General features: G+C 35.9%; 3 protein-coding genes across 5 annotated transcripts; 2 read left to right on the forward strand and 1 right to left on the reverse strand.

Annotated features, from left to right (window-relative positions):
* Nucleotides 1-3,581: 3,581 nt before the first annotated feature.
* LOC111911621 (uncharacterized) lies at nucleotides 3,582-5,347 on the forward strand. The gene is made up of 2 exons (XM_023907378.3): nucleotides 3,582-4,232; nucleotides 4,496-5,347. The coding sequence occupies exons 1-2, from the start codon at nucleotides 3,759-3,761 to the stop codon at nucleotides 5,297-5,299; spliced, it is 1,278 nt and encodes a 425-aa protein (XP_023763146.2). The 5' UTR covers nucleotides 3,582-3,758; the 3' UTR covers nucleotides 5,300-5,347.
* Nucleotides 5,348-7,999: 2,652 nt separating this feature from the next.
* LOC111911622 (uncharacterized) lies at nucleotides 8,000-9,736 on the forward strand. Its single transcript, XM_023907380.3, has 3 exons — nucleotides 8,000-8,594; nucleotides 8,660-8,766; nucleotides 8,846-9,736. The coding sequence occupies exons 1-3, from the start codon at nucleotides 8,127-8,129 to the stop codon at nucleotides 9,540-9,542; spliced, it is 1,272 nt and encodes a 423-aa protein (XP_023763148.1). The 5' UTR covers nucleotides 8,000-8,126; the 3' UTR covers nucleotides 9,543-9,736.
* A 1,737-nt stretch (nucleotides 9,737-11,473) lies between these two features.
* Nucleotides 11,474-14,599, reverse strand: LOC111911624 (probable 2-oxoglutarate-dependent dioxygenase At3g50210). 3 transcript variants are annotated; one of them, XM_023907382.3, is made up of 12 exons: nucleotides 14,463-14,599; nucleotides 13,937-14,052; nucleotides 13,576-13,694; nucleotides 13,404-13,467; nucleotides 13,269-13,336; nucleotides 13,099-13,157; nucleotides 12,847-13,012; nucleotides 12,420-12,439; nucleotides 12,171-12,217; nucleotides 11,981-12,061; nucleotides 11,817-11,906; nucleotides 11,474-11,729 (listed from the first exon to the last, which is right to left on the reverse strand). In XM_023907382.3, exons 1-12 carry the CDS (start codon nucleotides 14,494-14,496, stop codon nucleotides 11,601-11,603), a joined length of 993 nt encoding a protein of 330 aa, XP_023763150.1. In that variant the 5' UTR covers nucleotides 14,497-14,599; the 3' UTR covers nucleotides 11,474-11,600. The 3 variants fall into 3 exon arrangements, with proteins under 3 accessions (XP_023763150.1, XP_023763149.1, XP_042756229.1); XM_023907381.3 differs by having other exon boundaries at nucleotides 11,474-11,732; XM_042900295.2 differs by lacking the exon at nucleotides 12,171-12,217 and having other exon boundaries at nucleotides 11,474-11,732; nucleotides 12,391-12,439.
* Between the last annotated feature and the right edge of the window lie 9,559 nt (nucleotides 14,600-24,158).

Here is a 24,158-nt window from a genome sequence, read left to right on the forward strand (position 1 = left end):
GAACTCGTCGAGTTGCTGGGTGCACTCGTCGAGTCGGGTCAACATGGATTGTTGACTTTGACTTTGACCAAGGGTTGACTAGTTTGACTTCTAGGGGTAATTTGGTAATTCGGGAATTTATGGAAGTGAATCATTGGTGGATGTAGGTGTTGGACTTGGAGTTGCATTTGGTGGAGTTTGACTTTATCACTTCGAGCTACTTATGAGGTGAGTTCTCCTCACTATATCAACGGGGTCTAAGGCACCAATACAGAGCCTTTTTCGAATTTGTATATGGGTTATTGCATGATATGCTTATTGATTTACATCCTGGTAGTTAGGATGGTGATATGCTTAGTGACCTGGTTAGATCGGTATCCTGGTATATAGGATAATGCTATATTAGTGACCGGTTAGGTTTGTATCCTGGCTATAGGATGTTGTTATGATTGGTGATCTATTAGATCGGTTTGTTTGTTATATATGCTAGCGTATGATATTTATGTGCACATGATAGTTTGATTGGGGGTTGGGATGAGATGGTCCTGCTTTGTGCTGAAGGCCAACATACCCAGGGCGGTCCGGATAGACTGAAGGCCCTGCGAGGCGGTCCAGTCAGGTCGAAGGCTCGACGAGCGGTCCAGATAGATTGTAGGCCCTGCGAGGCGGTCCAGACGTGTTGAAGGCTCAGAGAGTGGTCCAAATAAGCTGAAGGCCTGCGAGGCAGTCCAGTCAGGCTGAAGGCTCATTATGCATGCTTTTTTGCTTATATGTTATTGATATGTTTTATGGCGTTGGTATTTTGGGGGTAACTCACTAAGCCTTCGAGCTTACATTTATCGATTATTGTTTCAGGTACTCCTGATGATCGCAGGAAGGCGAAGGCGTGATCGTACACCTCCTTATGTTTTCATGTTCTGATTCTGGGATACTTTAACATTATACTATTTTGAAAATAAGTTTTGTATTAATCATTAGTTTTGAAATGTTTTAAAAAGTTTAAATTTGACATGATTTTTATGGATGTTACAATTAGTGACACGAATTCAGAATTGTGAGATGTGCATCATTGGAATAGTGTCTAGTCGATCTGTTCACAAATGAAGGACCATAAAGAGACATAGTATGCATGACATGGCTGATGTTTAATTAGGTTATTATTGTGTTTCACTTTGCATGTTTTACTTCCAGAAAATTTGATTATTCGAAATTCCATAGTTGCTTATACTTTTGGAAGTAAGTAGTAAATTAAGGTTGTCATGAACTGGATTGTAGATTGTCTAAAGAGTTTTAGACATAGCAATTGTTTGCTATAATGTTTATAAGTACTTAGTATTGAAGATTTTAAGTATTGGATAAACCTACGCTTTGAGAATTACTTAATGTATTTTATCACGACTGATTCACGAGTAATTCTGAGACGTTAATATCTTATATTCTTAAAACTGAGCTATATGAGTTGTGGTTTACAAGTCAGTTGTGCATTGATAATACGTAAATACATCAGTAACTTGATGCTATAAAACGTATTGTTGTGTATGATTTAATGAGTAAATAGTGCAAGCATATAAGTTAAAGTTTATTCGTTCTTTTTGCCCTAACGGGAAAAACGATGTCTTTAGGCTCCTCGGTGATTTGGTGTTGACTTATAAGTGCTAGGCTTAGCCAAAGCTAAATTGATGTGTTCGATTAGAAGTCTTATGTTGTCATCACAAATCAGAAACCGGGAAACAAAACTTAGACAATGAGATTGATTATAATCTATGTCTCATGTCCATACGATATCTTGTAGAATGGAGGAATATTTCATCACTTATCTTAGGACACATAACTGACTAGGCCAGAGTTTGACAACGGCTTTTGGAAGCTACAGTTTGCTGATCGATTCAGAAGTTATACTGACAGTTATAGTTATAGACTTATCCAAGTTGGAGACTGTTGGATTATGTGTTTAAGCCCATAACTAAAATTGGTATATACTTGAATTCATAGTAGCATAGTCTTTTTGGGTTGCGTTCAAACCTAGCAATTGGAAGGATGACTTTTAGAGAGAGAGAGAGATAAAGATTAATTTATTATGTGAATAATAAATTAAATAAATGGTTTATTAATGTATTATGAAAATAATATATTAATTACAAATCATATTATTTGATTAATAATTATTCAGAAATTAATTTGAGTTAATTTGGGATTGATTTGATTAATTAAAAGTGCAGTGACTACTTGGTTATTTATTAAAAGTTGATGAAGGAAGGCCCAATGACCTCATTGGATGAGGTGGACGAAAATCACTTTGTCAAACCCAAGAATTTTCGTCCCAGCCCCTTGGATAAGTGGAATTGGCTTCTTGACCAGCAAACAAAGGATCTAGGGCATATCTCTTTAGCCCTAGCTTTGGCACAAAGTTTCCTCAACTAAATAAGGAGTCCTTAGCTCCTTAATTTCGCCAATGCCTTTCTTCTAAGAGCCTTGGACGAAATCTTGGCTCTCTTATCCTCTTTTTATAGTTTTCCTCTTGTTAGTTTTGGTGTGATTCCATTAGAGGCAAGACACTTTTGGTGCTTGCTTCCAAGATATCAACAAAGGAGAATTATAGTTGTTTGTTATAACAACTAAAATGTATGTAACCCTAAACCTTTTCTTTAGTATTTTTGAAAAATTACCTATGTTTCTTTTGATGTTCTTAGTTATAGGTTTAATAGAGAAAACATAGATCCTTATTAGGATTGCATGCACACTTAACAATTTAAGTTTATTTATTTTACGTAAAATGATAAAACCCATCAACGTCGACGTCTTATAAAAATAAATAAAAAGAATGGTGAGAAGGAGCCATAGAAACTCGAGACTTCTCTCACATATACATGTGCCTTACTAGCGAATCAAATAATAATTGTAATTAATGCTACTTTAATTATAAAAATTATATAATTAACACTACTTAACTATATTTGTGTGATTATTATAATCTATTTAAATAAAATGAAAAAACCATATATATATATATATATATATATATATATATATATATATATATATATATATATATATATATATATATATATATATATAAAGTAAAACCATAAATAATACAAACTTAAAACTTTCATAGAGTTCATTTTAAGAAAATTGGTGAAACAAAAAGTAAATCCGTTAAAAACAATTGCAAACTAGAGAACAATTTTTTAGATTTCATTTTCTCTTTAAATCAATGTTTTAAAAATCGGTTTTTTAGTTGGACCGGTATGGTGACCGGTTTCCGGTTCAACCGTCAGGTTAACCGGTTTCTATAATTTTCATATTTTTTCCGATTTTTCTATACATACATACATATATAAATCATGAATTTGACGTTTACAAGTTTAAACATTAAAAATACATATAAAAATAAGTTGTAGATTAATCCAAATAAATTAAAATAATACATAACCATAAAAAAATAAAATATAATACCGAAACAAAATATAATTTCAGATGAGTACAAACACATCAATAAACTTTATAACATTTACCATATGTTTTTATTTAGAAAAAACTAAATAGATTTGAAAAAATCAACAAAGTTTATTATACAAATGTTTTTTTTCCATTTATTTTTATTTGGTTTAAACGGTTGAGTCGGTTCAACTGGGTTTTTCTAAAAACCGGCCAGTTTAATCCGTTTAGAAATCAACATCAAATTGGTGATAGTTGAACTGTTTCCTTTCCCAATTCCTGTTATAACCGGTTCGATCGGCCGGTTCAAACCGATTTTTAAAACATTTCTTTAAATAAGTATGAAAACTGGGAGCCGAGCCCAGCCGAGCCGAACTTTCATGTCTCAAACCTGTAAAAAGCGTCTTTCAGGTCTCATCTTGCCAAATGTGATGACATCAACAAACGACCTATCCGCTTTTCTCATCCAAACCCATTCCCTCGCACCATATGGCCTCCGTCGTCTATCCACGCTCTCACCACCCTGTCGCCGCCGCAGCGGTGATGATTTTCCGAAATCAAACTTCTCCGCTGCTTATACTTCTTCTTCCTCCACCGAACACCGACATATAAGATCGGAGGAGAAAGCATGGGCTCACTGGAGGAAACTCAAGCAGCCGAAGCTTATAGTGGCGCCAATGTATGATGCTTCAGAGCTTCCCTTCCGAATGCTATGCCGGAAATACGGCGCCGAAGCTGCTTATACACCTATGCTTCACTCACGAATCTTTGCGGAGAGCAAGAAATATCGATCCAAAGAATTTACCACCTGTAAGGTACATAAACAATGATTCATTTCATATAAAATTTCACATTCAATACCCAAGTTCGCATCAATTTCCAGTTCCAATAGTTTCAATTTGCCCTAATTTCAACCTCTACCTCAAATTTACATCGAATTTTCGAATTCGACCTTTTGCTTCTACAAATCGATGATTTAATTATCCTTTCGAAACTCATCATTCTCCGATTCGAATTTTCGAGTTGAAAATATGAAATCAAAGATGTATTCTGATGTAGAGTTTGGGTTTCATGACAGGAAGATCGTCCACTGTTTGTCCAATTCTGTGGAAACGATCCAGAGATCTTACTCGAAGCAGCATATCAAGTGGAATCATATTGCGATTATGTCGACATTAACTTGGGGTGTCCTCAACGTATAGCTAGAACCGGAAACTATGGTGCATTCCTCATGGATAATCTTCCTCTAATCAAATCCCTCGTCACAAAACTAGCCACAAACCTCACAACCCCAGTATCCTGCAAAATCCGCTTATTTCCATCACTCCACGACACAATAAACTACGTGAAACTACTAGAAGATTCCGGTTGCTCACTGATCGCCGTCCATGGCAGAACCAGAGATGAAAGAACAAAAGAAAGAGCCAACTGGGACGCCATTAAATCCGTCAAATCCTCCGTCAAAATCCCAGTTCTTGCAAACGGAAACATACGCCACATGGATGATGTTGAAAAATGCTTGGAACTTACAGGTGCTGATGGAGTAATGTCGGCGGAGGCTTTGCTTGATAATCCGGCGTTGTTCGGTGGATTTAGAAGTGGGGATTGGGTGGCGGAGGGTGATGATGGGTTTGAAGATGGAGGAGTGGATCGAGGGAGGTTGATGGTGGAGTACTTGAAGCTTTGTGAGAAGTACCCTGTGAAAATGGGTATTATTGTTTCTCATGTTTATGGAATGTTGGGGAAGTGGTTTGATGAGCATCCTGATGTGAGGGATGATTTTAATAAAGAAAAGGAACTTAGTTTTGAGTATATTTATAGAATGGTGGATCGACTTAGGGCTCGTGGTGTACAATTTCCATTGTATGTGAAGAAGATTTGATCATAAATTTATAAATTTAAATTCGATCTAAAATTTATAAATTTAAAAGACTCCAACATATATAAAGACATATCGCTTCTATGAGAAAGTGTTGTGTTCCTTTGTATATAATATAGACGTGTAAATTTAGTTGAAATTATTATATTTGATATTATGTTACATACTTACATGAGTAATACCAATAAGAACAATTCGTATAGATGACTTCTAATATTTGAAAACTGTTAAGACTATAATTGAATAATGTTTTGTATATGAAACATTAGCTGGTGTGTGACTAAGGAAAAAAAATATTACCCGATAAAAGTAAATGTAAAGAGGGGACAAACACACAATGAAACAGACAATAAAACATAAAATAATACTATCTTAAATAAAGAGGTTAAAGAGTAGGAAAGTGAATTATAAAGGGTCAAAATAAAGTTAATCAGTGAATTCAGTTTCATGAGTGAACTAAAAGAACTGAGAGTGTGAAAAAGAATGAAACAGAATAAAAAATCAAACTGTTTGAAAAAGAAAAGGAACTTTTAGGTTTAATTTGGTTCAGTGTTGTAAACTAAAAATCTAGATGGGCGAGTAATGGTAGACATTAGTTGGTCAACAAGTATAAAAAAGTCAACGGTAAGAATCAAAGTCAACGAAAGTAAAAAATAGTCAAATAATAAATAAAACCGGAAAAAAAAAAATACAAAATTAAAGAAAAATAAGTAAACAAAAAAAATACAAAATTAAAGAAAAATAAGTAAACAAAAAATAGAGACTTCTTATCAAGTCTCTATTATCTTTCATGAATGGACAACAACTTCTTGTTTCTTTTCATGTCGATATCGACGTCAGTTATAAACTTAATGTATGATGATTCGTGACTTAAATGCTTAAACATTATATTATAATTTTTTTTATTGTTATTTAATAATTTTGCTTAGATATTGATAATATTTATTTGTTTTTTAAATAAATAATTTTATAGTTTAGGTGTTCAATTAATCCTCAATTAATCTTCGTCTACATCGATTAATCTCATGACCCAAGTCGAACGACTAGCTATCGCCGAATATTTTACAACCTTTGATCAAGACCGGTCCTAAGGTTTTCAATGCCATGGGCAAAAACGTTTAATGATGCCCTATCCTTAACAACAACTAACACATATAATGATATGAATTACTCATAAATCTATTTAAAATGCATATATTTATGCAAAAATAATCCATAACAAGGAGCACCGATTACAAATGCCAATAAAAAAACTTAGTTTTAGAAATAATAATTCAATTTCAAAGCTAGTGTTCTATCATTTATAATCAAATTGACTAAAGTAAAAGATATTGTCATTTAAAAAACCAGAGAAAACAAAATAATTCAATTTCAAAGTAATATATAAATAAATACTTCTAACATGCATTTATGAAATTAGATAAACACAAATGCAATGCTTTTTGAAAATATTCTAAGAAAATCAAACATAATTCCAACTTGAAGTCCGAAAGAATCAATGTTGTTTGCTAACTTTTTGGTAAATTAGTAGACTTACTACTATATCTTAACATGTATAATATATTCATTTTGTCTGTAATGCCATTTTTTTTATCATTTCAATGATCAAAAAAGTTACTAGAACTATGAATAAGATAATCAAAAAGTTATTAGGAGTATCAACAAGTTAATTAGCATTTCGACCGCATCATTCAATGGAGGAAGAGTGATATATAAGTAAAAACAAGAAGAAAAAAAAGGTTGGATTAAATACTTTGCAAAAGGGAAAATTCGTCTTTTAAGCAAAAGAGCAAGGGACAAACAGCATGTTTAGACCGAGTAGTGTGCAGTGTACCACACACTGCGGTATAATCCGGTGTGCGGTAAACACCGCACCAACCCACAATTAAAAAGTGTGGTATGCTTGCCGCGAATCACAATTTTGCCGCACCCTCTTTTTGTTTTGGCCGTTGAAATGTAGTCGTTGGTTTTCTTTTTCCTTTCAATTTTCCTATAAATTAAAATTCAATTCTCATTTCAAAATAACCAACAAACATAAAACTCTCTCTAGACTTTACAAAAAATTTATTTCAAAATGTCTTCTTCTTCGTCCACTTCGTTTGATACGTTGGCGTTGCGGGAAACAAGACTTATCGGGGACGTTATGCGCACAACACTTGCTTATTTGCAAGAAAATGAAGGCGAAAGTTCGCACCCAACAACAAAAAAAATCATCTTTTACGAAGAAATCATGAAGCTGACCACAACCAACTTGTGAACGACTCATTGCATAATATGATTTTAGAAGATGAGGGGAAGATGATTTGCCGCTACAATGAGAATGTGAATTTACCTGATGTCGAAAGAGTTGGTATTGGGTCGGAAATGTACATGACGAACAAAGCGGAAGTATACGACAAGGTTGGACACAACAACCTTCGTGCTGATTTGGTGAAACACATCTTCAATACTCAAATGAATCCCGTTGTCGACGATTTTGTTGAATACTGACTTGTTTGATAATACAGAGAACAAATCAGAAATGTTTAAAGAAGATTCAAGGAAAAAGTGTTACGAAAGGAAACATATTTCTGACAACTTTAAAAAAGAAACAAATATATAAATCAGAAAAAATTGAGCAAAGAAAAAAAATAGAGGTGATTTTGTGACAGCCAGTTTTGTTTTAATTTCAGTTTTAAATTTGATTGGGCTGGGCCTGAGTCCCTAAACTTAAACAGTTAAACTTAAACTGACCCCAACGGTTCCGCCGCACCCTTTTTGCCTCCAAAACTCGTTGGCGGTTGCCGGTGGCGATGGGCGGCTCTTCCCTTCCCGTCGCCTCATTCTCCTAATGAGATTCAAATCCTCCGCCGTCAACTTCAATCTCTTCGCCAAACTCGAGCTCCACCACCTATCTTTCAAGCCAAACAACACCGCACTCATGACCTTCTCTACTCTCACTCAAACCCTAACTTCAGCCCCCAACACAATGGCTGTCGCAGACAGAGAAGACGACCACCTCTGCTCCGAATCCGCTGACACCTCCGCTTCACCACCATTAAACCACGAATCATTGTTTTTAGTTAGTAGTTCAAATGGATACTTAACTCGAGAGGCTCGGATTGAGAGAGCTTGGTCGCATTGGAAGAAACTCGGTGAGCCTAAGCTTATTGTCGCGCCAATGGTGGATAACTCAGAGCTACCTTTTCGAATCCTTTGTAGAAACCACGGAGCTGAAGCTGCTTATACTCCTATGCTCCACTCTCGTATATTCTCCGAGAACGAAAAGTATCGCTCTCAAGAATTCACCACCTGCAAGGTACATTTCTACATCTAAATCAAATCAAATCTCTCCAGAAAACGTATAATCTCTCAAAATTTCAGGAAGATCGGCCGTTGTTTGTCCAATTTTGCGCCAACGATCCAGACACTTTGCTAGAAGCAGCACGAAGAGTTGAAGCTTATTGTGATTATGTCGACATCAATTTGGGGTAAACTTACAGCAATTTTGTTCTCAGATTTTAACTTTCACTTACGAAAATTGATTCCATTTTGGTGATTTCGATGAAGGTGTCCTCAGCGTATTGCAAGAAGGGGAAACTATGGAGCATTCCTAATGGATAAACTTCCTATCGTGAAATCCTTAGTGGAAAAACTATCTCAAAATCTCACTGTTCCTGTTTCCTGCAAGATCCGAATCTTCCCAGAGTTACAAGACACATTAAACTACGCAAAAATGTTAGAAGATGCAGGCTGCTCTCTTCTCGCAGTCCATGGTCGCACTAAAGAAGAAAAAGACGGGAAAAAAATCAGAGCAAATTGGGACGCCATTAAAGCAGTTAAAAAAGCTCTCGGGATCCCAGTCCTTGCAAATGGAAACATCCGTGACATGGATGATGTTCAAAATTGCTTGGATTACACTGGTGCTGATGGAGTCCTTTCAGCAGAATCACTTCTTGAAAATCCAGATCTCTTTTCTGCATCCAGAAAGGTCGATCAAGGTGAATTAGTGGTTGAATATTTGAAGCTTTGTGAAAAATATCCTGTGCCTTGGAGAATGATTCGATCTCATGTTCATAAGATGTTAGGGGAGTGGTTTAGGGTTCATCCACATGTAAGGGAGGATTTTAACAAACAATCGAAGCTGAGCTTTGAGTTTTTGTATGGTATGGTGAAACGACTTCAAGATCTTGGTGTTATGAGACCTGTTTATGAGGGAAGCTGTTTAGAAACTGTATCTAAAGATGAACATGGAGTGCAAGCTTAATGCCTACAGAGTTAACAGATGCATCTAATATATTATAAACCAGGTAAACACCTTCCATAACTTCTCATGAATTTAGTGAAAAAAATAGCTTTTTTAGCTAACTCACTGAACATATCTTCTTGCCTTTTATTGTAATGAGCCCTTCTATTAATATCTGAACTTATTCATTAAGTTATTCTGTTATTGATTGTTCACATGATTGCATTTACAAATCATTGTCTTTAATCCTTAATATCATGGGAATCATGTAAGCCTTTTCTTGGTGTATAAATAAGGGTTATTTGATCCATATAAAATCATCCTACATTTGAATGAAAATTTAGAGTTCTAATCTTTAAAAATCTTTGTTGAAGTCTTTCTTCTGATTAATAGATTTTATCTTATAATCTTTGTATCCATTATTCAAAAAACACTCTAAAAATATCAAGTATCAAGCCATACTCGCGTAGTTTCATGAAATTGCTCTTGAAAGTGTCCACATTAGAAGAAGTTAACAATGAATCAATAATTGTTAGTAATTAAGAAAATGAATCTGAATATATTTGATAAAGCATAATTTATTTGATATGTTATTGTGAAAGGATGATTTTCTTTTAGCAAAAAAATTGTTTCTTAGTAATTTATATCTTACTATAATACTATTACCTAGATTTTTATTTCTTAAGTTTAATCTGAGTTGAATATTTATATTAAATTTTTTTTTTTTTTTCGTTCTTTAAGATTTCATTTTCCTTTAGCAATTATACTTTCTTGTTTATCAATTATTCTATCGACTCTTGTTTTTATGTCTATAGGAGTATCTAGATCACTGAAAGTGTTTTTTAGAATTACTTGAATATGTTATTTTTGGTCTATCTATTTCTTTAATATGTTGCATCCAGTTTCTTAATTGTTGTATATTTATCATACGAGTTGATTCTATAGGTATTGGTTCTTTGCATATTATTTTTTCATAATGTATAATATTTTTTCCAAAAAAGAAATTTCTTAAAGCATAATATTTGAAATAATGTTTTTCAGATAACGTGAAGTTTATTTTCGTATTGCATCTTTGTTTATAAAAAAAAAAAAACAATTATTGGTTCGTTATTAACTTCTATTTATGTGGGACATTTTCTATACTAGCTCTTGTACTAAAATTTTTAACGATATTTAAAAGAGTAACTGATCACACTGTAGAATTTGCCGTCGATTTCTTATATGCACACTGTAGAATTTGCTTCCAATCTTGAAGTCATTTGAATTTGAAAAAAATCAAAGAAAGTCAAAAAATCAAAATCTAATCAGAAATTCTAAAATCTACTAATAATTTAATGAAATTATCTATATCCAAAGAAAAATAAAAATATGTTCCAAGATTCAATATTTTGTGTACAAATTTTTTTGTGTATATATATATTTCATCAAACTAGTGGTTAATTGGAGCGAATGTTTGAATAATACAAACAATATGAAACAATTTTGGTTTCTTATCCACAACAGAAAAGTTGAACTCGCTGAATAATAGTATAATACTGAGTTAAAGGCAAGTCGTAAAAAATCTTGGAAATAGGTTGGAAAATGGTTATATCTTAGACATCGATGTTGATTTATTCAACAAATTGGAATTGTAGTATTTACCGGTTAAACATAATACAACAAACACAATACTAAATTTCTTAAAAATGACATTTATCTGGTTTGTTTTCTGTGTACAGAATATTGTTGATTGTTCCTATTATAATTGCATCAACAAAAATAAGCTTTTGAAAACTAAAGCTTTTAAAATTTTATTTGCACTTGGCTATGAAGAGAGATTAAATGCTTTAACTTTTATATCGATTGAGAACAAGTTTTTTTTTTTTTTTTGAAAATATTGATTATCAAAAGTGTAATAGCTAAACTTATTCATTAAGTTATGGGATTATCCACATGATTGCATTTACAAATCATTGTCTTTAATGCTTCATATGATGGGATGACTGTTGAAATTATAGGTTCAAGATGAGGCAACTTACAGCTACTAATATAGTAATATACAATTAGCAAACAATATTTGAATCAAAATATACATATTAATTAATATGTAAAATTAGTCAGAACTTTACTAACTAAATGCTCTCCATAAACAGCTGCTTCAAACTTGTTCTCTCCACCACTTTTCTTTACACACATTTCCAATGGCCTTATTGAAGCATTGAAGTTTGGCTGCTTAATGACAACAATATCAATCAATAATAAAATTAAAATAAAAAATTACATGCGTAAAAGGTAAAAACAGAGGGATTAACTAACCTCATAAAAATATGCCACACAAACTCTGTATTTTGGGGAATTGTTAATCACTCGATGCAATGTTGATTCATATACACCATTTGTCAAAATCTGTAATTAATCGACTTTTTAGAGGATTATAAATGAAAATATGTTGTTATTTTTTTGTAATTATATATACAGACCTTAAGCATGTCGCCAATATTGCATACAAATGTTCCCGGAATGGGAACTGCTGATATCCATTCACCTGAAACATTTCTCACCTTCGCAAATCAAGTAATTGCAAATTAGCATTATACTAAAAATGCTTAAAATAAAAAATATTTTACATTTTTTATCGTATGATATTTTGAGAATGTAACAAATAGATACCTGAAGGGCGGTTTTGTCGTCGTCCTGGTTAACCAACGTCAATAGCCCTGAAACATCGCATCATAGCTTCTGCTTTGTAAGGACAGGACAAAACAAGACAAGACAGAACACAACATATAGTCTTGAGTCTTATACTGTGTTTGACTTGCATTGGACTAGACTGGACATAGACACTGACTCACAAGTCACAATCTCTTGTATGTTCAAAAGACGTAAATACCCTTGTAAGTTTGAGTTTGAGAAATGTACCGTAATCGGTGTGAGCTCCACTGGATTTATTTTGAAAAGAGACGAATCATGAAAACATAGCAAGAAAAAAGATATGTAAAATGATACCACCAAATTATTAATTTAAGAGTAAATTACTGAAATCGTCCTATGGTTTTGTCAAAATTGCATGTCTGGTCTCTAACTTTCTTTTGGCACTCGGATTGTCTTTGTGGTTTGATATTGTTGCGTTTTTCGTCCCAATGGTTTGGTCAAAATTACACGTTTGGTCCCTAAGTTTATGTATGTAAGAGACGAAAAGCGCAACAAAATCAAACCACAGAGACGATCCGAGTGCAAAAAGAAAGTTAGGGACCAAACATGCAATTTTGATCAAATCATAAGGACGATTTCAGTAATTTACTCTTAATTTAAAAAAATAAAAATAAAAAATGTAAAGGTAAATTACCATCCAACATCATTTTTTGGCAAACCTTCATCAGTTGTTGACAAGGAACCAGGGTAACCAATAATACGAAACACCCAAAATGGATCACCCGCAATTTTGCCTTCAAATTCATCGACTGATCCGCCAAGTGCAAGAGCAATCCCTCTCATGATTTTTCTTGATAATTCTACCAAAAAACAAGAAAAATATTTGTTTTTGTTTACATAAAACCATTCGAATAATCCTACTTTGTAAACACAACGATTAACATACCTGTGCAAAGGGCAAGATACTCCTCCATCACTTCCTTAAACCTCCGAGGATCAGATGGCCTTTTGAGAAATTTAAAAGAAAAAAAAATGTGCATTTAAATACAACCTTGTTAATGAAATAAAAGCTTTTGTTAATGGTTCTTTTGTTAATGAAATAAAAGCTTTACATACCATTTATTGATTCCTACTAATGGGTCACCAAGACCTCCATACATCCCTTTCTTTAGTTCACTATAACACTGTTAGAAAACGTGTTATAAGAGAGGGATAAAAATGGTTTGGAGGTAAAAATATGGAGGAACTTACATCAATGGCTTCGTGTCTATCGGGTATGCCTTTAGTGATATTTTCACCAACTCTTTGGTATCCCCTATGTTTTTTTTTTAAAAAAAAAAATAATAAGAATGATTGTCGAATGTGGATGTATTTTTTTTAATAAATACTGTTAAGTGAAGATGTTGATTTGATTTGGAGAAACCTGTATCCGGTTTTGTCGGATAATTTGATCTTGAGTTTCTCCTCGTAAGGTTGACCAAAATACTTGTGTGTTATTTCTCTAACCTCTTTGATAAGAGAGTCCGGTATACCATGTCCTTTCTGTTCAATTATATCTATTAACATCAGTCACAATCACAGTATAATATCGTTATACTATCTCATTCACAGTCACAATCAATCTGTCAATCAATGTCGTCCCAATTACAGTCACAGACACAGTCACAATCAATCTGTCAATGAATGTCGTCAGACAATTACAGTCACGATCAATGTCGTGAACGGAGTACAACATGCTTTGTCACATCAAAAGGGTTAAAGAAAGATAGGTTAGCATTAAATACCACGTAAAAGAATCCAGCTTCTCTACAAGCTTGATCTAGAAGTCTAACAACTTCTGCAACATCTTTGTCTTGGGCTACATTTGGATCATCACACTTGGCCACAAGAGGACTAATATCTGCCTCACAAATACAAGGAAAACCAAACACAACATATCAATTATCAAGCCAATTAATAATTCCTAACAAATATTCTTAAGAAACATTGCAATTAAAGCGATCGATTGAAGCAAATTGGTTCTTGAATTCGAAATCAACATAGATTTACAACAATAGCTTGGATAACGCAACTCTAGAAACACCTAAAATTTTCACTACACGACGTTTTTTATTCAAGAAATATATATGACGACGAAGAAGAGAAGATGAACTTCTAAATCGAGTGAATACAAATCGGAACTTCCTGATGTTTCTTCAACCTTAGATTATTGCAATTATTGTATTGATTGAGTAGTATAACGACAAAAGGCTATAGTGAAATAGCGATCCTAGGTTTTAAATTTTCGCCAAAATGATATGAGAAATTTACCGATGAGTGGAATGGATTGGAAGTCTGTGGACATACTGGCGCCGGATTATGCGATTCCGTTCCGATGAAGCGATCGGAAAGAGGGAATCTTTTTAAGTGAGAGAGACTTTGGAGTAACGTTTAAGTGAAGTGGTTGGAATCTGATTATTTATTCGATCCCTTGATGTAAACATATATATTTTTTATTTTAAAAGATTTAACCATTATTTTACAATAATATATATATATATATATATATATATATATATATATATATATATATATATATATATATATATATATATATATATATATATATCGATTTGAATTTTGAAGAGGATTAACTTGCTGGTTTGTTGCTAGTAAATCATATACGATGAATTGGGTGTATTTTCATATAAAATCATAAAGTATTACTTTCATGCGGGTAAAATGACAAACACTTGTTGTGCAGAACAGCTGAAACAATTTATCAAACACCTGGTGTGCAAAAATTAAATCAATTCATAGAAGACATCTATGAACCAAAACTGGTGCAGAAAACCTGAGATTTTCACATACATATTTCCTTCGACAACAAAAGAATGTCTTCAGTTAGCACATGTATTTTTTACTTTGAATTTCTAGACGTATCGGCAACAAACACTGAAGCGGGGTGAGATAGAAGATGAACGGTTTAAAAAGATACAGAACCATAATTTCCTCCGTAACAACGAAATTGAAATTTCTTGCGAGATTTGGGTATTTTAAATTTGAATCGGTATCTTGTTTTCGAGATGGGATCCTGGACCCCGAAGAACTCAGGCGCTCCACACGCCTTGAACTCCCTGAATGAGGGAGCTCGGGCCCCAATCTGGCCTGTAGTAATCTCATCTCGTAAGGACCTGAGCCTCTCCTCCATGATCTCCATGATGCCCTCCTTGACGGTATCGAAAATCACCGGGGTAGCGTCAAGTATGCCACGAGCCTCGGCTGCGATAAGATCGCGCAACCTCTCATCCATGGGCTCTGCACCGGAGCCCATACCTGATCCAGATCCAGATCCTGAACCTCACGTGATCATCATCACCCTCAACTGAAAATATCACAAATAACCAATATACAGAAATCGAAAGAGAATTCTCCACACCGTCCTCCTAAGAGCCACAAGGTCTATCATTGCTTCGGTACAGGTCCTGTACTTTCAGTAGTACGAGCCTAATACTACCTTCCACACCTACATGTACCTTCCCCAAGGTCATACCTGATATCCCTAAATCACCCAATCACAAATCATAACTCATAAACACAACACCATCTCTGATCCTAGACTGCCCTATGATTCTCAGCCCTTACCAAACCAGAAATCCAGATCAATTATAACAGGTTGTCCTATGCATGCAAGTTATACACAAAGAGAATCACATAGACTGTCAAATAAAGCTTCTACCCTAAACCACAACCAAACAAGGAACATGAATAAGGCAGACTCCCATATTCTAGGACTATGTAATCCTAAACATGTACAATTTTGAAAGCATACACTTAGCAAATAATCCATACAAGCACACACACACACACACACACACATATATATATATATATATATATATATATATATATATATATATATATATATATATATATAATAGCATGACTAAAACATTGGTAATACTTACTTGTGCTCGGATGATTATGTGCATTGCATTCACTCATTTTCTTACAACATCGTTTTCAAGAAATTAAACTTTGGTTTCTTTTTGAAAAGTACGTGCTACCATACCCTCAGTTTGATTGATACTCCCCCACTTGGACTCGTCGAAGCTCTATCCCATGAAAATTGATGGATTCCCAACTCATCTTATCTTCACACAACATGAACCGACTATGATATGAACTTACCAATACTAGCATTCCATTACTAGCCAAACTCAATGGTCGCCCAACTCCTGAAATTCATATAGACACTTCCAGGGATCCTAACATCCCGATAACCCTAAATGATTACCATGATACCACACCAAATCCTTAAGTTCTTATGCTGAAGACTAAAAGCCATAACCCTTGATCTGAACTGGCGAATCTTCACCCTAACTTCCATCCTCAAAGAATCACCGAATTCTAACCATCTACAATCCTTTCCATAAAAAAATACCCTGACACTTCCAAAGACCCAACAACTCATGCGACTGCTACCACTATCCTCTTGCTACCGCTCCTTCTCTAGCAACGATAGTGATTGAACCCAAAGGTTTTTCCATGGACAAGTGTTGACCATACCGGAATAGAGGATAACATGACTGAACCCTGACTTCATTAATGGAGAACTAACCGGCTAATCCGATCATAGACCCATCAATCAATACCCCTGAATTGATCCTGACAAAGACCCAGAACAACAACTAAACACACTGAAACCCTCTCAGCAGGATACAACCCACTACTGATTCATGGCATGCAGCATGGCATATAACAATCCTTGATAATATAACCCAGACAATAGAAGAGAACCAAACCAGAAATAATGCTAACCCAAACCTAAACAAAATTCCAAAGCAATATAAATTCTGACAATAAACAAGAAGAAATCAAAAGATAACATACCCGCAGAAGCATTTGCCACAATCCTGACCCCTTCCTCCTGGGTTACCTCGACCATCCTATCAACCGTCTGAACAGTTGAGATCCGACCCTCAAACCTGGAGAATGAACCATCAATGATGCGCCTAATGATGTCGGGTAATTCCTCGCGTAAGGCTCGCGAAACCTCCGCGGAAATCCAATCATGGAGTCGACCCTCCTGAGGACATGGTGCATAACCCACCTCCGATCCTAAATGACAAGAACTAGCAGCAAGATTCTCCTTTTTGAAAGATTCAAGGGATCCACAAGCTTTGGGCTCCATATGAGCCCCCAACTGCCCCGCTAAAATCACGGCCCAAAAGGCCCCAAGACAACCATCCAAGAGTTCCGAAATCCATTCCTTGACTGAACCAAAGATCACCGAGGTCCATTCTAAAATATCGCGTGTAATCTTCGATGAGATGAACTCCCGCATCCGCGCATTGATCGGCTCAGTACCTGCACCTAATCCAAAACCAGAACCTAAACCCCATTCCTAAGTACTCAACACCACACCAAAAACAACATGCAAAAGATCAGAACATACCCAAGAATCTCATCTTACAGGCTTCCTAGATTCTCCAATACTCTCCCCGATTCGAGTATGGATCTTATGCTTTCAGTAGTACGGGCCCAATACTACCTTCCACACCTATCCATAGTTTCCTCAAGAATCCTCCTGAATACTCTAAGTCACCTTCTCAAATCCATACACAAAACACTCGCTAACTAATGCATCGGAACCCACTAAAGCAATCCCTAGGCCGTCAGCTGCTGAAGAACTCCTCATAATGTCAGTTAGCTACCTCATGAACACAATCACATGCAACAAAGCTTACATATTTCTTCAAGTAACAAACTCATCCTTACAACAGTTAGACTCAAACGAGAGTTGCGCAATAGGGGTCAAATCCGTCACTCTGAGATTATCCAACCTTTGCCACATGTGACTTGACATATCACTTAATAGTTAACTCACATCGCTTATGAGTTCCACAAAGCATAAAGCATGCAACATTCATGTAGTAACATTCCAATCCATAGAAAATCACGAGCATCCAACCACACATACTATAACTGATACTAGGAGCTCCCACTCGCGCTATCAATTGCCTTACGCATACAAATTATACCCAATCTAGCATCCCATGCTTCCTAGGCTACAAGGCATCACATAACAGGCCAATCTATCACTGACTAAACAGAACTAGCATGTAAGTCTACAAGCTCATACAATAGGCATAAAAGGCATTTCTCCTATCATTCTACCATGCAAAAACTGAGCAGATCCTTAGCCCTAACTAGCCTGAGATTCACAGACTCACGACTCAAATCATACCAGATAAACAGGTATGGGTATTTTGGGAGAAACTTACTTGAGCTCGATTGATTTCATGAACCACACCCTTTCTTATTTAAGAAAAACTCTTTTCTTAAAAATATATTTCATTTCGAAAAAATTTACTAAATCCTCAGTTTGAGTTCAGACACACCCGGAAGTGTGCCCAAATCCCTCAAACCAAGGCTCTGATACCAACTTGTAACGTCCCAAAAGTAAGACCCAAAACTTTAATTTTTAAATTAATAAAAACAAAATTCCCAAAATATCATCATATAAATCTAAATAAAACAATTGTATCAATCACCATTTCTTATCAGAGTAAATCAATAAAATGCAGAACGAGGTGGTGTGTGCTCTACAATCATCCCGAACTCTTCCATTTAGAAATCGAAGTACCTGAAATACAAACTGAAAAACCGTAAGCATAAAGCTTAATGAGTTCCCCAAGATACCACATAGCAAACATAATAAATCACATACTAGGCCCCCGCCCTCCATCGGGCCCCGCCCGATATCGTGTCCCACTCGGCTTTGGGCCCCGCCCGACATCGAGCCCCGCTTGGTTTATAGATCTAAGCTTCTAATGAACAAGATCAAAGCTTTTTACCTCAAATAAGCTGGAAATGAAGCGGAGAATCAGGATCTACAAACTCTTCCTTGATCCACAAGCTTGCACCAAACTCCTTCTTGAATATGAACCAAAACACACCAAAATGCACACAATGAGCACAAAATACAACAATTGAGGCTAAGGAACGATTTCTAGGGTTTTGAAGGCTTAGGGGCTAGTAAAAAGGCCACCCCAAATGACTTAAGGTGTTTATATAGGGTGCATGTAACACTCCAAATCAGGTAAATACCCTTTATACCCTTGAAATAAGAATTTATAGCATGATGGTCCCTTAGTACGTTGGGTGTACTTCAGGAGTACGCTTAGCGTACTAAGGATGGATGATCGCGGAGGGTTGTCACGTACGTTGGGTGTACCAAGAGGTACACTGGGTGTACGCGATAGAAGAGCAAAACCCTAAAATCCGGACTTGAGACCTATTTATTCATTTTTAAGCCTCTAGGACCAAACCCTAATCAGCCTCCATAGCCTCATTTCACCCTTTTACCCTAGATTTCCCTGTGAGAGTGCTCTTGAGCTTAAAAAGTGTATTTGTGGCCATTTTAGAGATTATTCAAGAAGAAGAAGTTAGTGAGCAAGCTTGGTGTGACATTGAGCTTCAAGATCCTGCATCTAGTTCATCTTGAGGAGCTTCTGGAGGTATAAAGTCTTAATCTTGCTATCTTATTCATTAGATTGAGATAGGGTTTCCTATATTGTCCTCTTTTAGGTTCATAAGTCACCTCTTGGGAGTTTGAGCAACTCCAGAGCTTAGGAAGAGTAGATATGAAGTCTCTTGGTTCATTCATACCATAAAATGCAGTCTTGATAGGTGTTTTGACCTAATGCATGAGTTAAGACCCTTGGAAAGGTCTTAATGGGTTGTAAAGGGTTGTGGGGAGCATATGGAGCATGCAAAGGCATAAAGTTGCCAACTTTATGCCTTAAGAAATATTAATGGACTCAGATCTAAAGTTGGACGTTGTAATCCCAAGCATTAAGAGCTTAATGGTCACTTGTACATGTCTGACTTGTACGTCGTGAGTAGTAGCATGTACGCAGCGCATATTGCTTAAGGAACTAGTACGCTGAGCGTATTGGAGTGGTACGCAAGGCGTACGCACTCAGATGGGTTTTGGGATTTGTTTTGGGATTGTAAGCCATTGGGACTTGTTCAACGTTGGGTTTGGACCCTTTTTAGAGTTTTGGACTGATTTTGGTGTTTTGGAGACATAGTTGTTTTGGTTGGGCCATGATGCCCATTAATAGTTTTGGACATGAATTTAAGCCCATTAGCAAAGGAAATACTCTTGGGCCATTATGAAAGGACTTGGGCTTAGGTAATTGGGTTGTGTAATCAGATAATATTTAATCCTAATTTTGGGTTAATGGTATTATTGTTCAGCACAAGTGGTTTCGGACTGTTAGGCGAGCATCTTTCGTGTTAAACAGACTAAGGTGAGTCTCCTCACCATACCAATGGGTCGAAGGCTTATGTGTTATGCTAGTTGATTACGTGATATGTGATATGCTAGTTGTCTTTGTGATACTTGCATGGAAGACCCCCAGGGGGGAGCCCGTGGCAGATGGATGTCAGACCATGTGGGGGTGCCCATGGCATTCTAGGTAAAGACCATGGGGGGAGCCCATGACAAATGGATGTCAGACCATGTGGGGGAGCCAATGGCATTCCAAGAAAGACCATAGGGGGAGCCCATGGCACATAGGTGCATGTTAGGCGTGTCAAACCCAACAAATAAAGGGGTACAAAATGACTTCAAAAACACTGCTACTTTGCACTAAAAATGTAATAGAAGGTAAGCAGGGTCGATCCACAGAGACATGGGACAAATGATTATTCCTTTTTTCCTAAGGTACAAATGTTGTCATAAAAGAGGGGGGGTTTATATGCATTGATTTAAGAAAACGACTGAAGTAATTAGTAAACAATTGATTAAGTAAAATAAATTCAAGATTTGTAAATACTCCAACTTCATGGAAGATTAACTAGCAATGTGATTCCAAGTATGAAATGATATTTGTTTAATTCTATCTAAGTTGGTACTTGGAAATGCTAATAAGCTCTAGCAATTTCCATTCACCACATTAATTAATCAAATAAGCTCTTTGATTAATCCTAACCTCACCAATCTAATCTAAACAAGGTCTTAGAATTAGGTAGAGAGATTGCATTATGCTTTGTGTGAATATTACCAACAACATTCAATACTCCTCATAAGCCCGGGAGCGTAAGAATGTGTGAATTTGATTTACACTAGAATCACTCGAAAAAATTCAATTTAGTGCTTGTTACTTGTTCTATTTAACAAAAAAATTACGGATTTAGCATAATAGATAACTTGGATGATTCAACCCTAACTCAAATGACCAATAGGAACTAGAATTGAAATCAAACTTTCAATCAAAACAAAATCAAATTCATTAGATAGCATTTAGAAACAAACACCAAGTCACATGATTAAAATCACACACAATAGTCAATACATAAAGTTGGAGAGTCTAGGGTTCTAGCCACACATGACTAGAACAAATCATAAATATAGAAATTGAAGTTAAAGTCTTACAAATTGAAATCCAAACGAAATCCAAGTGTTTCCAACTATTAATTGACTTCCAAATCTCCCAGAGAATCGCCTCAAAAACTCCTAAAATCGACTTCACTTGTAATGGAACCGGTTGCACTTTTTAAGAAAGAAGAAAAACTATTTTTAACTCACGACCACGTTTACACGGCCTGTGTAAATTAACACTACTGTTTACACGACCCGTGTAAATACAAGAGTACACTGCGTAAATTGGCCAGGCCTTCGAAGTACAATGCTCAAGAGTCTTCGTTTACACGGCCCATGTAAAAACAAGGCTTCCATTTACACGGCAGTGTAATTCTACGAAAAGCCAAAATCTTCAATTCTTTGATATCTTTATTCTCGGTTCTCCGTAAGTCCCGCAACTTCATCTACATATCTTATTTACCTCCTCAAGCAAGACCTTCCTCCAAAAGCCCCTAAAATATCAAATAGCCTCATGAAAAATCCCGAAAAACATGCAAAATGCATGAATTTAAGCCTTTATGCAACATGCTTTTATGAAATAAAACTACAAAATGGGTGCATGAAATGCACCTAACAGTGTAAGACCCTGGGGGGAGCCCACGACATCCTGGAGTAAGATCCTGGGGGGAGTCCACGACATCTGTATATGTTTGTATGAATGGCTTGTATGGTTGATATGGTATATATGATTATGTAGATTGTGTGGGGTATGTTATGGGGAACTCACTAAGAGTTAGATTACAGTTTGTTGGTTGTTTTAGGTACTTCAGGATCTAAGGGCATGAGCCCGACGTGATGGCATGATATGCACTATCTGGCGTTTTATTGGGGACACTCTGATATTATGAATAATTTGTCTGATGTTATGAATTTTGGAAACAAATGTAATATGAATTCTATACTTTGTGAAAATGATTTTATTAATTAAAATGAAATTTTTTATTGGAAATTTGGGTTGTTACAGTGTATCACCCTAAATTAAGGTTTCCACTAACTCATCGTATGCCCCGCTTACCCCTCGTACGCCCAATGTACGAGGTCTCACATCCACGATCAGACCCTCCTAGTACGCTACACGTACACCAGTGTACGCCTCACGTACCGACCCTCACACCAGTACACCTACGTACTCCCTAGGTATACCCCACGTACTAGGGTTTCCTTTAAACCCTAATATACTCCGAAGGCCATAACTTTCTCATCGATTTCAACGATCTTTATATCCATGAAAAGGTAACGAGAAGCTCCACACTTTAATCAGCTCATACTTTTCTTACAACTTCCCGAATAAAAATGCAATTTCCATAAAATCCCGAGCTGACATATTTCCAAAATACACTTTGGCTCCAAAACACAAACCGAACACCCTGATCATCTAAATTACATAATCCACCTCCAAATGAGTCCAGATCTCAATTCCTCAAGGGTCCTAAGTCTGTTAATACCCAATCCTTGATCACCACCCCGAATTGGGAAATGATTTGGAATAGGGCATTACAACAACAATGACGTTTCTCAGCTCTAATTGCTCAGCCCGTACTTTTTTAACATATTCTTCAAGGACTCACGCTCATGTACCATCTGCCAGGTAGAATGAAAGCACCAAATTGTAATGAATCTAATTAGCAGTAAGGGAGCCAAATGAATTTTATTGAATTATTGATAGAATTGGGGATAGAAAGAACAGAACCGTAAAAAATAAGGTGGGAGAATGATCTCAGATCTAACAATATTCATGTCTCTCCTTCTCACACAATACATTTCTTAAATAGATACGAATTAACATAATTCGTTAGAGTATTGATGATGTGGCTCCCATTATGTGGTCCTCAAACTTTTTGGGCATCTTTGTGTTTCTTTCACTACTTCTAAGCTGCTTCGGTTGCACATTTATCCCTTGCTGCTATCTTTGGCTATTTGAACATCTTGAGTTGTGACACTTTGCAATGGTTGCCCGACAGCTTGTGCAACCATGTGTTTTGGTGCTTAAATGTGTCCAAATTTCTAAATATGATTTATGATTAATTTATATCATCATGGTGATGCCATGGCAAAATGGAGAGAAAAATTCGTTGAATGTCAACCGTTGAATATGTTTGGACCAATGTTGTGTTATAAGGCCATCTGCAATGCTTGTCACGAACAACGCAACCACAAAGACCATCACGAAGCATGAATGGGTGGTGGTGTACCAGTGACGAACAAGAACAAAGAGAGAGAAAGAAGAAGAGGGCCGGTTGAGAGAGGCAAGGACCGTGGTCCTCCGTCTTCCCCACCACGAACACCACGACCACGAAGGTCCGGGCTGGTGTGCACAGACAGCACTCATGGCCACGCAGACCACGAGCCCCTTCGTTGTAGGTATACTTGATGGCCTAATCATACATTTGTTGTATTTTTTTTGGTTTAAATTTCAGTATTTTGTATAAAAATGTTACCCCAACCCACGTTTTGATACGAACAAATTTCAACCCGTGGTTCAATCCACCCAACTACTCCAACATGCTTATTTTGCCACATTTAACATGCTTATATATTTAATTTTCATAATAGTAATATTTAATATAATTAGTTATATAAAAGAGCGAAAA

Source organism: Lactuca sativa, chromosome 3 (assembly GCF_002870075.4).
Source record: "Lactuca sativa cultivar Salinas chromosome 3, Lsat_Salinas_v11, whole genome shotgun sequence".
In the NCBI taxonomy this organism is placed as follows: Eukaryota; Viridiplantae; Streptophyta; class Magnoliopsida; order Asterales; family Asteraceae; genus Lactuca; species Lactuca sativa.